Source organism: Electrona antarctica (genome assembly GCF_951216825.1).
Source record: "Electrona antarctica genome assembly, chromosome: 20".
Lineage (NCBI taxonomy): Eukaryota > Metazoa > Chordata > Actinopteri > Myctophiformes > Myctophidae > Electrona > Electrona antarctica.
Window position 1 is genome coordinate 23,772,656 of NC_136801.1, and position 13,598 is coordinate 23,786,253.

General features: G+C 42.2%; 1 protein-coding gene across 1 annotated transcript in view; it reads left to right on the forward strand.

Moving 5' to 3' along the window:
* Positions 1–228: 228 nt before the first annotated feature.
* The window catches only part of avl9 (AVL9 homolog (S. cerevisiase)), a 35,777-nt gene continuing 22,407 nt past the window's right edge, over positions 229–13,598 (forward strand). The window contains exons 1-4 of the mRNA XM_079490342.1: positions 229–484; positions 9,554–9,674; positions 11,604–11,689; positions 12,251–12,322. Of these exons, the coding sequence (XP_079346468.1) occupies positions 395–484; positions 9,554–9,674; positions 11,604–11,689; positions 12,251–12,322 (369 nt within the window). The 5' untranslated portion in view covers positions 229–394. The remainder of the gene's footprint in view (positions 485–9,553; positions 9,675–11,603; positions 11,690–12,250; positions 12,323–13,598) is intronic.

Consider the following 13,598-nt stretch of genomic DNA (forward strand, 5'->3'; position numbering starts at 1 on the left):
AGCTTGTATCTCTATTTTTTTACATTTTATTTGTATATTTATATTATTTATGGGTTAGGGTTTTGTGGAAATCATTTTGTCTATAATGACATAGCAAAATTAGGAACGCCAGGTTACTTGAAAAAGTTGAAAGTTGCCTCTTTTCAACCTCCAACACGGCCAACGCACAGCCACAGTATAAACGGTGTGCCTTAATTGTGTTAGCGGCAAAAATTATACCCCGTGCAATGGAAGGCGGACGAGGCGGAAGAGACGTCCAGTTGCGTTTGATTGTGTTCCTCCTGCGAATTCAGAATCACAACACAACAGCACACACACACATCTGATCTAAAAAACACACACCTAGACATAATCATCCGATCTACAAATCATCCCCCAGCCATCTCTCTCTGCCATGGAGTCTCATGGTAAAGAAGAAGAGCCGTGCAGGGGTCCCGTGCTGCACATAGTCGTGGTCGGATTCCACCATAAGAAAGGCTGTCAGGTAGGTGGATATCTAATGCAATGGTTGGTCTACCAGTGTGTCTGCGCCCATTTTCAAAACACATGTCTATGAAACTAATATAAGTATTTGGATCTACACAGCATAACTTGCTACTTTGTCGTTTGTGGTTGTCTGTGTGATCAGCCATATATTGCAGACGAGCTGTAAATATAACATGGGTATCTTACTATCTTTCTTTCATCATTATGTCACACAACACAACCGAGGAAGAGGAAGAGGGTAGCTATTTATGATTAAGCTCAGATGAACAAATTCGGTATCATAACGTCTCTCACTGAGACATGAGTGAGAATAAGATTATTAGCCCTGGATCAAGACTGCCATAGACTTATTTGATCGATTCGGACATACAGTAGCCTATATGTCGGAAAGAATCAATACAAATGAATCTATGACAGTCTTGGTCTAATGGCTAATGTGAGATGGCACAATCATTAATCATTGGTCATTAATTATTTGCTCTCATGATGACACCAAAGAAGAGTGCACTGAGAGGAGACATTGTTGTAATTCACTGTGCATGTTTTGTGCGCACTCACTGCCACACAGCTATGCACTGAACAACACACACACACACACACACACACGTTTTCAAGAGCCAGTTATGTATGAGGAAGAGGTTTTGGCATACATTCTCATTCTATTCACCATAGAACACATTGTTTTCATTAGAAACATGAGCCTGCCCTTTAGCTTGGACCTGAAGACTTGAAGGATAGGACGCTTATATAAATTAGTAATAAAGCGCTGGCCTGGTACAGTAAATACATATGAACGAATACCAACCCTTTACCAACTCGCCCCGGGCTTCAAAGTTTCAGAAACACTATTAGCTGCAAAAAGCCCTTGGTCGTCAGTTGTTGTTTGTGTCACTGGCCTAATGTATGTGGCCTTAATTATTATACAGCCGGCCATTGAAACAAAAAAATCACACCCGTGTGAAGTAAGTGGTGCAACTCCGTGTGGGGTTCCCCGGGGGGGTCCCGGGAACTTCCAGACCCCCAGGAACGCACCCAGGGGGGCGGGCCGGTTCCGGCGGGCCACCCCGCGTCCGAAACGGTTGAGAAATTACAGAGTTACCATGTGGGGGTCCCTGTACTGTACTGTACTGTACTGTACTGTACTGTACTGTACTGATACACCTGAAATCATCATATGTATGTGTGTGTTAGCCTGCACAACAGTGACACTTGGTTTTGCAAACCAACCAAATGCTATTTTCGTGCTCAGACACAGCCAGGCACCCAGGCACACACACAGCTACTTAGGTGACATTCACACCAGAAAGCTTTACTGCGATTAAAACGAATCCTGCTGCGCATTGTCCGAAAGTTCGCTTCGTTTGGCAGGTGTGAAGGCTCATTCGAATCCTAATGCGCAGCAAAGAACCGCATTCTACTCTGCCCAAAAACGGGGGGTTCGCTTCGCTTCCAATCGCACTTGATTTCGATTCGGTGCAGGTGGGAATGCAATCCGTAGCAAATAAAGGAAATGAAGCAAACTATCATGTGGTGGATAAGGAGCTAAACACAGTTGGAGACGGAGAAGGGATATTCATTTTACGCAGTGCAAAGATGTCCCGTTATCATGTGACGTGGTCAAATAAGGAGACCGAATTAAGCCCTCATCGAAATATGAGGACGAGCACATTAATATATTGCTTAAGGAAACATATAAAAAACACTGCAGTGTACATAATATTCTGTCTGTCTGTCGTGCGTAAACATGGAGGGCGGTCACTGTGTGGGGATCCGAGTGGAGAGTGGAGACTTTCTTCATCTTGTTTAAATATAAATACTTCAAAATTATAACACATGTTTAGCTCAGCATGATCTATAAACTGTATAGCTAACATGGCATATGCATAATAATTGTGATCAGATCATAAATGGGACTCTGACTGGGAGTAGGCTATACTATTGTAAACATCTTGCGCTCCCGTCTCCGCTGTGCCTCGTTCATGTGCCCAAAAGAACAGTGCGCACACACACACGCACAGTAAGTCATCCGTTACCCTCACTTTACGTGAAAAGTCCTAACTATTACTTGAAGTATATTTTTTAACATCGGCTTTCTGAACACATTGATAAAATTCCCTGCTACGTTTCCTTGCTGTGCCTGACACAGCCAGTGTGAAGGCAAACCGCAACAAATTAAATATGCAAGAATCCAAATTCTCCACCCATTCGCATTCAAGTCTACCGAAGTATTAGGTGAGAATGTGACCTTAATGAAGTGGTTGCACCACTTAAAAAAATTAGGTTTACTGTGAAATTGTGGCTGAAAAGCTGCCTGTTTCCCAAGGCTTATAGTTTAACTCTAAAGTGTGTCCCTGTCAAGTGAAGCAGAACCGAACAGATATAATGACACAGACCGTGGCAGACTGGCAGTGTGTTCAGTTCACCCCTGGTAATTATTAGGGAAAGTGTGTGTGTGTGTGTGTGTTTATTGCATGTGTTTATATCGGTCCGGGAGTGTGTCTGTGTTGTGTTCCATCAATCCTATGTTCCCTCAGCGAGGGAACTGGACAATGTAACTTAAAATCAACATCACGTCTATTTCAAACTTTTGTCTCCATTATGATTAATGAACAATTATTAAAAAGCAAAGAAAAATTGTGAAAATAGCAGATCTGCAAGCTCTGCTCAACACATCGCACACGTGAGCTTGTAAATCAACTAGTTTCACTATCTTTACATACAACCATTGCACAATGAAGTATAATACACAGTTACATGGTCGATCAGACGTATTGATTTAGTCAATTCTACAAAAAAAAACTAAAATTTCTGGCGATTTGTTGTATAAGAAATGTATAACAACATTTGATTATTCGGTTAACCTACATAAGCAATATTAAGTGGGTTATTGGCTCTAAATTAATATATTTTGGTTAATTGCCAGCCCTGAGAGAAAGGGAACATAAATAAGGCTGATACCTTCACAAAGTTCACATCCCATCTAGTAGCAAAAGTAGCTGTCTACAAGCTCACAACACATCGCCACGTTAGTCGGACACATTATTAGATATTATATGAACATTTTCAGCTATAGTGACGTGCCCAAAATAGAAATGCCATGTTTAACTCACTCAGTGCCACAGGACGCCTAAATGACACCTCCCCCTTAATGTGGTTTGGGTTTTAACTATTTGTTACTGAATCATGGTTGTCAGGTCAGTTTTATCTTTTATCTCTTGTCCCCAAAGCCAGACAAAAGACACTGTCCTCCTTTGTTGCAGCGCTCCACCTGTCTGTGTCGTTAACAGATGGAAGAGACTGTGTTTCAGTGGCTTTCAATGCTTCTTGGAACACAGCTGTTGTTCTTTGTCCAAGATAAAAGTGCCATTATTTTTGGAGTGCCTACTTGTGGCCTCACTGGCCTAATAGCAGCCCCGAGCCAAAAGGTAGTGTGGCTGCTGGTGACCACCACACAAGTATGCTCCTCTTTCCAGTTTCCACTGTAAATAAAGTGGAAAAGCCCTCATCTTCGGTGAAGACATAGTATTTTATAATATGAGGACCCCTGTCTTGAATATGACCAGTGGGGCCGTTTTCTGGCAGCCACAGAGCAGTGCTGGAGTGGCTTATCATTAAGGCTCTTAGGCTCAGGTAATGGTTCCCCTCCGCCAGTGACGGACGTTATCTGATAGGTTCCAATGGCCTCCTGTGAGGTATCGCAAGATTGGGTTCCTGGGCTGGCAAGTGGCAATGAAATCTCTCTTTCTATCTGTCTGTCTGTCTCTCTCTCTGTCTGTCTGTCTCTCTCTGTCTCTCTGTCTCTCTCTCTGTGTCCCCTGCTGTCTATCCTTCACAGACCCCCCAGGGAGAGTCTTATATATCCCCTTATATAACAACAGTACATACAGCATATATATATGTGTGACGTGTTGATATAATATGATAGTAAAGGCTGGATGGATGGTTAAACTTGATTTTAAAAGAACACAACATGAAGTTGTTTGTTAAAAGTTAAAATCCTTTGGAAACTTGGCGCTCTATAGAGAAAACGTGTATCTCTATATTTCAACTTTTTGTTTTCTTTCGTAAACTAATGCTCTACTTTGCTACTTCATACTATCTACAGTCTCACACAAAAGTAGCACAAATTGCCACTGTACGAAGCACACACATTTTTTTAGAAAAGGTGTTATTCGTGAAAGTGGTTAATTGTGTCTTTTGTGCAATTCCTCTCCATTGAATGGGGTGATTCATAGTAGATTGGGTATTCTGTGTGGGTTTTATAAATATTGAACCAGTGTAAATTATTGACAAGAACTTGTTGTGACTAAATAATAACTACAATGCATCCATGATCCATTGGAACACAGGTTATGTTTTTTCCCATTTCCTGAAAAGTAACCGTTTTGGAGAAATACAAGATTTTGTATCCTATCATATCAAAGTTAAGTGTCCCATGATTAAGCATCCACAAAAATCCAAGTGAATAAAGCCAATTAAACAAATCTAGTTCATAAAGAGCTCTTATTTAGCTGAGCCTATAATTATGAAACAATCTCTGAACGATATAATACGATGTGAGTGTATGAAAAAGCCAACAACAACTCTGAACAGTCCAGTGGTTCTCAACCGGTGCAGGGACCACCACCAGTGGTGCTTGAGGGGTTCCAGGTGGTCCCCAGCTAAATGATGGAGAGTTGGTAACCAAATGGACCCTTATATATCCTTTTTATAGAATCCTTATTATTTTAGGCATGATACGTGCTAGTTGGGACTGTTGAGAACATTAAGCACAATTTATATGTGTTGTATGGCGGTGGTGTGTGCCTGAAAGTATCCAGTCTACAAGCTCACGTAGAGTCTCATCAGTGACACGTTGTGAGCTTGGCAATCTGCTGTTTTCGCTGTACGACACCATCGTACAACCGACCTAAGCGTAAATTAAGCATGAGCCTGGCTATTGTTTCCTGAGTCAAGGTCTCGGAGTCATATGGTTAGTAGCTGTGGCATCTGAGGGCCTGTTTAACAGCTGACTGTCTCACCCGCTTTCACTGTATTTCTCACTTGGCAACTCTGGGTTTCGGCGGTATTCCGGTGTAACAATGTATTTAGAACTTTCCGAAGGTATGATTTGCAATACCGGAAAAAATATTTTTCTCTCTGTTAAGACGGATACATACAGAGAGTCTGTGTTGAGGTGATTTGTTGACCGTATGGGTGCCGGGCAGTGTCATCAGTTCCTCCAGAAGGGCGCTTATTCCCTATCGATCCATTATTCTAATTAATGGGCCATAAGTATTTAAACCCACCGTGACTTGTCTAAGTAGGCTAATATCACATTAGAAACACAGCATGGTAGGCTAGACAACCAATGTCATACATGATGCAATGACATCTGCATTGCTGAGCTCAGTATTTCTTTTATTTTCTTCTTTTTGTTTACACATACAATATAGGTTAAATATCAGGGAAATCTGTATGTATGTAAAAACAGACACAAGTGAAAAAAAGTGAGACCTAGTCCTATATTGTAAGCTATGGGGTTCCTCCCCTCGATAAGAGCAGCCATATACCTAGGTTTAGTTTGAATCAGAGCATTAGACCCAGGTTTAGGTTGAATAAGAGCATTAGACCCAGGTTTAGGTTGAATAAGAGCATTAGACCCAGGTTTAGGTTGAATAAGAGCATTAGACCCAGGTTTAGTTTGAATCAGAGCATTAGACCCAGGTTTAGGTTGAATAAGAGCATTAGACCCAGGTTTAGGTTGAATAAGAGCATTAGACCCAGGTTTAGGTTGAATAAGAGCATTAGACCCAGGTTTAGGTTGAATAAGAGCATTAGACCCAGGTTTAGTTTGAATCAGAGCATTAGACCCAGGTTTAGGTTGAATAAGAGCATTAGACCCAGGTTTAGGTTGAATCAGAGCATTAGACCCTGGTTTAGTTTGAATCAGAGCATTAGACCCAGGTTTAGTTTGAATCAGAGCATTAGACCCAGGTTTAGTTTGAATCAGAGCATTAGACCCAGGTTTAGGTTGAATCAGAGCATTAGACCCTGGTTTAGGTTGAATAAGAGCATTAGACCCAGGTTTAGTTTGAATCAGAGCATTAGACCCAGGTTTAGGTTGAATCAGAGCATTAGACCCTGGTTTAGTTTGAATAAGAGCATTAGACCCAGGTTTAGGTTGAATAAGAGCATTAGACCCAGGTTTAGTTTGAATCAGAGCATTAGACTCAGGTTTAGTTTGAATCAGAGCATTAGACCCAGGTTTAGTTTGAATCAGAGCATAGCCCCAGGTTTAGTTTGAATCAGAGCATTAGACCCAGGTTTAGTTTGAATCAGAGCATTAGACCCAGGTTTAGGTTGAATAAGAGCATTAGACCCAGGTTTAGTTTGAATCAGAGCATTAGACCCAGGTTTAGTTTGAATCAGAGCATTAGACCCAGGTTTAGTTTGAATCAGAGCATTAGACCCAGGTTTAGGTTGAATAAGAGCATTAGGCCCAGGTTTAGGTTGAATCAGAGCATTAGACCCTGGTTTAGTTTGAATCAGAGCATTAGACCCAGGTTTAGTTTGAATCAGAGCATTAGACCCAGGTTTAGTTTGAATCAGAGCATTAGACCCAGGTTTAGGTTGAATCAGAGCATTAGACCCTGGTTTAGTTTGAATAAGAGCATAGACCCAGGTTTAGTTTGAATCAGAGTATTAGACCCAGGTTTAGTTTGAATCAGAGCATTAGACCCAGGTTTAGGTTGAATAAGAGCATTAGACCCAGGTTTAGTTTGAATCAGAGCATTAGACCCAGGTTTAGGTTGAATCAGAGCATTAGACCCTGGTTTAGTTTGAATAAGAGCATTAGACCCAGGTTTAGGTTGAATAAGAGCATTAGACCCAGGTTTAGTTTGAATCAGAGCATTAGACCCAGGTTTAGTTTGAATCAGAGCATTAGACCCAGGTTTAGTTTGAATCAGAGCATTAGACCCAGGTTTAGGTTGAATCAGAGCATTAGACCCTGGTTTAGTTTGAATAAGAGCATAGACCCAGGTTTAGTTTGAATCAGAGCATTAGACCCAGGTTTAGTTTGAATCAGAGCATTAGACCCAGGTTTAGTTTGAATAATAGAATTAGACCCAGGTTTAGGTTGAATAAGAGCATTAGACCCAGGTTTAGTTTGAATACGAGCATTAGACCCAGGTTTAGTTTGAATAAGAGCTTGTCTATAATAAGGGACACAATTCCTGAAATAATATGTATTAATACATTGTATCAATACAAAGTGACATGATTAAAAAACGGCAAGCAGTGCAGGCGAGACAGATGGATTCTTTGGATATACTGGAAAAACAAGAAGTTGTCTCAACAACTCCCTGGGGGAGAAATTGAGCTCTCTGTGGTTTAGTCTCTAATAGTCTGTGGTCTAAATATGCTTCACTGTTACTTCCTTTACTGCCTGCTTACAGGCATCTTCTCTTATCATTATGTCATCAGGTTGACGTCAAATAAGAAACCACTTAGGACAAATATGAAGATTTCCAACTGACATTCACAATATGATATATATGATATGTTGAGTATGAAGTTAAGTGTTTCATTAAAGCATCCACAAAAACATCCCAGTGAATAAAACAAAACAAACTCGGGACTCCTGCATAGCCGCCTTATAAGGCCAGACCGCACCAATGCAACTAGTCGCAAGTCCTTGCAACAAAACAGTTTTGGTGCCAGTCCACACCAATGCAACACCTTGCAAATGCCATTGGGGATAAATTGCGAGTAGTTGCATGTTGCAAGGAGTTGAGTCACTACTTCCTATCCAGCATCGGATCTGGAGCTCTGCAGTTTTGCTAACTCTGCTGTCATTTGCAGTCATGTAGGTGTTGCATCCCCTTCCCCTCCTAGCTGCGCCTTAGGTCGGCTCCCACAGGGTACCGGGGCTCGCCATCAGTTCTGGGTGCCTGTCTGACACAGTGCCCATGCACCCACACCCAGTCAGCCTCATCCTTCTCTCCCTGGACTTGTCCATGACCCACGGGAGGCCCCTGTAGAGGTCCACCATCTCTAAACAGTCACAAACGGCAAAAGGCTGCTTTCTTTGGATATACTTGAAAAACGAGAAGTTCTCAACAACTCCTGGGGGAGAAATGGGTTTAGTCTGTGGTCTAATGCTTTCACTATTACTTCCTTTACTGAATGCTTACAGACATCTTCTCTACTTCCTTTACTAATGCTTACAGGCAACTTCTCTTATCATTGTCATCATCAGGCTAATGTAAAATAAGAGGTTTGTGCATGCGTATTGCGTACATGAGTGTGTTATTCTTATATTGTGAACTACTCAACTGAGTGCTTGCTTCTCCTCTCTTCAACAATTTACAATTTAGGCATTTAGCAGACGCTCTTAATCCAGAGCGACTTACATTAAGCAATAACAAAAAGCATGGCATACATCACATATATAAAAAGTAGTTATCATGAATCATGCGTAAACTAAGAACGTAACAGTGGAGTATCTATGTAAACTATACATACTATACTATATAATATATTATACATCATGTGTACTATAAAGTGCTATGACTACATAAAGTGCAATTCTAGAGCTGCCTACGTAACAAGCTATAAGTCTGTTTAAAATACTATCTAAGTCTACATAATGTGCTATCTAAGGGGCTAGGCTAGGGCAAGTGCTACGGGCCATGGTGGAGTCTGAAGAGGTGGGTTTTCAGACTACGGCGGAAGATTGGGAGTGAGGCTGCAGTTCTGACTGCGATGGGAAGTGCATTCCATAGTTTTGGAGCCAGAAGGGAGAAGAGTTTGGGACGTGTGGAGCGATGTCCCGGCGTTTTTAGTGAAGGTACCTCCAGCTTCCCTGCGTTGGCTGATCTGAGTGCGCGGGAGGGTTTGTAGGGTACGACGATCATACTTGTGAGATATGGGGGGGCCATGCCTTTGGTTGCTTTGAATGCCAGCATCAGAGTTTTGTATTCAAGCTGTGTGTGTGTGTGTGTGTGTGTGTGTGTATGTGCGTGGCCTGCATTTGACTTTTGTAAACCTTTTTTAAACAGCGGTTGTGTTTTTCCTTTCTCAGGTGGAGTACTCGTACCCGCCTCTCCTTCCAGACGAGGGTCATGACAGTAACTCCGTTCCAGAACAGTGGAAGTACCTGCCTTTCCTGTGCCTTCCTGACGGAGCCCACAACTACCAAGAAGGTACTGTCTGATGATGATCACTACCAGCTGGGGTGTCTCAATCAACATAACTGCAACGTTATGATCGGTTTGATCCTTTTGGCCTTATTTTTTGCCAGTGCCTTACCCCTTATCCCTATTTTTGGTTCAGCGGTTATTTTTGGTTCATGGCACCAGTGTGCAAATGAGTATAAATCTGGCTTAAGACAGTGATTTGGATGTGTCACTTGCTGGAACGTTGTTGCTGTCACAGTCAGAATTCATGTGACTGCCCTGTGGTGTAAGTCACTACTGAACCTCGGGTCACGTCACACAGTAAGTATGGAATTGATAATACTAGAGTCTAGACCTTAATACCCGTTCGAAGATAGATCATAGCTTATTATTGATACATGCATTTTGAGGCAGGTGGTCCGTGGACACACAGACAGACAGACATCTCTAGAATTAATAGTTATATAGATGATTGAAAGGGCCTTAGAAGACCTTAGACTGCTCCAGTTTTATGGCTGCTAAGAGCCTTATTACTAGAGATGTGTAGAAAGATAATGTTTAAAAACCGTGTTCAAAGCCACTGCAGCATGATGATGTCTATCACACACAGGGATAGACAAGTATCCCAGTGTCTTTGGAGCCACTGACTGGTAACATGTTCCTTCCCATCACTGCAGTCGTATGAGGCCCAGGCCAGAAGGCTGCTTGCTTGACGCATGCAGTCCACACAGCACTGTGTCTTTACTATGATCTGACAGTCTGACTCATACAAGCAACAACAGGTCCCTCCCTCTGCAGTGCGGTTGTTGTCGGAGACCGCAGCCAGTGACAGGAACAAGTAGCATGTCTGCTCGACTAGAGACCGTGAGAGAGCGAGGGGGCTGGGAGCTGTACAAGACAGTACTTCTTGCTGTATTCATTAAGCGCTGCTAGGCTAGCCACTTCTGCATCTGACTTGTGCAGCTTGTGTGTCTGTATGAGTTACAGTATGGTATAAAGTGCTTCAACTAATTACACAAGAGAGACGGCAGTAGCCTGTTTTGATCTTTAATTAGCAGTATTTGGCACTGGTTTTTACTACTAGTAGTAGTCACACAGATGCAGTAACTATTTAAGCCCCATATAATTAATATATTATAATGATGGTATAATTCTAACATATAATTTGCATCGTATGGCAAATAGCAGATCTATAAGCTGTACATCTGACTTTATCTGCCGCGTAGATCTTGGCTTTAAATGAACACTCACATTTAGCTGTATTGCAACATTTGTGTAGCTGCATGTGGACTGGATATCATCCATAGGAGACTGCAACCACGTTACAAACCACTCTTGCCAATGCCGGCCTCAACCCGATGGGTCTGTCTGTACCATTTCCGTTCAGGCTGGTAGTAATGAGTCTGTGTCGGCCCGTTCCTGTCTTTAATGGGCCTTGGCATGTGTGTGTGTGTGTGCGTGTGCCTGCGTGCGTGCGTGCGTGCGTGCGTGGCTGCGTGCGTGTGCATATTCCGCTCTTTAATAGTCATCCTTCTTTCCACATTCAATAATCCAATAACAGTCCAAGTATGTTTGTTGTGGCTCTGTATTTAACCATGCTCAAATTCACAGTAGCTCTTTCGCATTAAGAGTGCTTCTGATTTAGATGTTTGCATTCTCCTGTTTGCAATTGCATTGCAATTCATTGAGTAGGAAATCTGAGAGGGAGACGGTGTGGGGGAGACAGACAGTAGGAAAGCTGTGAGGGAGACAGTGTAGGAGAGGCGGTAGGACACTAAGGAGGGAAACACTGTAGGAGTGACTGCAAATCTGAGAGGGAGACAGTGTAGGAGACGAGAGACAGACGATAGGAAATCTGAGGATGATCTCGGATGCATCTTTCATATTAAAGATTGTGTTTCTATTTGATGAGCATCAGACCATAATGGCTTCAATTTATTGATGTTTGTTCTGCAGACACTGTGTATTTCCACCTGCCCCCTCTGATTGAAGACATGAAGTGTGTGTATGGAGTGTCCTGCTACAGACAGATAGAAGCCAAGGTCGGTACCCAAACCAATGTTCTCCTCGTCTTTGCGTGTCACATATTGCTTTTTAATATCACATTGGAGCATATCACTCCAGTTCTTAAACTCCTTCCACTGGCTCCCTGTGGGTGGGCCAGTTCTTAAACTCCTTCCACTGGCTCCCTGTGGGTGGGCCAAATCATTGATTTCAGAATACTACTGTTGGTCTATAAAGCTTTTAATTGTTTGGGATCAAAATACATTTCTGGTCTTGTGCGATATTGGGAACCATCACAATAAACATACATTAACGTGGGGAAGCAGCATTTAGTTTTTATGCACCACATATCTGGAACAAACTCCCAGAACATTGCAGGTCTGCTACCACTATTTTTCTTTTTCTTTCTCTTCTGACCTGTAATTATACGTGTTATTTTTTTACTTTTGTTTATTGCATCCTAAGTACATTGAATTGCGTTATTGTTCAAGCGTGCGCTTTACAAACAAAATTGTCTTGCCTTGAATGTTCTGCAATACTGCATGAGTCACACACGTGGTCCTCGTGATGGTTATTTTATCTTCTCTCTTCTTCCTCAGAGCCTGAAGGTGCGGCTGGCCGACGTTACCAGGGAAACGGTGCAGAAGAGCGTGTGCGTCCTCAGTCGATTGGTGAGTCATGGCGAGGAGGTCAAGGAGAAGAGGACCATGTTGGCGTGTGTTGACCTTTTACACTGACTATTAGTCAGTGGTGGAAAAATAATGTGTTTTTTTGTGCTGTACTTAAGTACAATTTTGAGTATTTCCAAAATACGGACGTTCGTATCCTGCCACAACGTTATGCTGAATTCACACGGGCAGATGCAACAGATGCAACGCTACACTAGTACACCTAGTCACAGACAGTGTAGACGTTAAGCAGCAGTAAGGTCCCACTGGCAGCACCTGTCCGTTTATCACTAGCACAAACCACAAACGTCCAACACATATACAATGAATTACTCACCTAATGCTGCCTGCAGGTTCCATGTTTAATTCCAGTGTGTGTAACCTACATTGTTTAAGTGACAGATAGTTTTCATATTGTAAATATCGCTAACGTGGTTTAGCGACTAGCACTTTGACAGCTAAAAACTGTCATCTAGCTTGTTTACAACTGAAATGCACTTCCTGTCCTCTGATTTATAAGAGCCACTTGTAATGATTAGTCAACACTAGTTTTATTTCTAAATCTACTTACAGGACGTTCACATCTCATTTGAGTTCCTTTTGAGTGCCTGTCAGCATTCTCTAAATCCCTGTCTCTCAGCTGTTAAATGCCTTTGATCTACCGCGCACCAAACATTTTGACGGCGCACCGCTTGTGTGCACCCCTGATTATAATGCATGCATTCACCACTTAAAAGCTATATCTACTTCGGCTATATGAGAATAGCCGATCTACAAGCTCACAACGTTGTGAGCTTGCAGTTCTACTACTAGTAGATCTCCTGTAGAGCTACTTGTGAAATGGGACATTCTGCGTAATGAGTGCTTTTACCTTTTGTACTTCAAGTATCTTTTGATGCCAATACTTTTGTACTTTTACTCGAGTACATTTTATTACCAGACGTTTACTTGTAAGTTGTAACAGAGTATTTCTACATTGTGTAATTGAAACTTTTAACTTAAAGTAAAACATCTCAGTACTTCTTCCACCAGTGCTTTTGGTTCAAGCTCACATTGTCCCAGTGGAGTATTTCACAACAGTTGCGAGAGATTTTGAAGATTAAGATATTTAAGCAACTACTGTAGTATCAACACACACGGTGGAGTGTGGTTGTACTGAATATATATCAGGATGGTTATGCTCGGTGCCCAGCCACTGCACGACCTCCTCCAGTGTGATATATATCAGGATGGCTGAGGTTGTGCTCGGTGCCCGGCCACTGCACGACCTCCTCCAGTG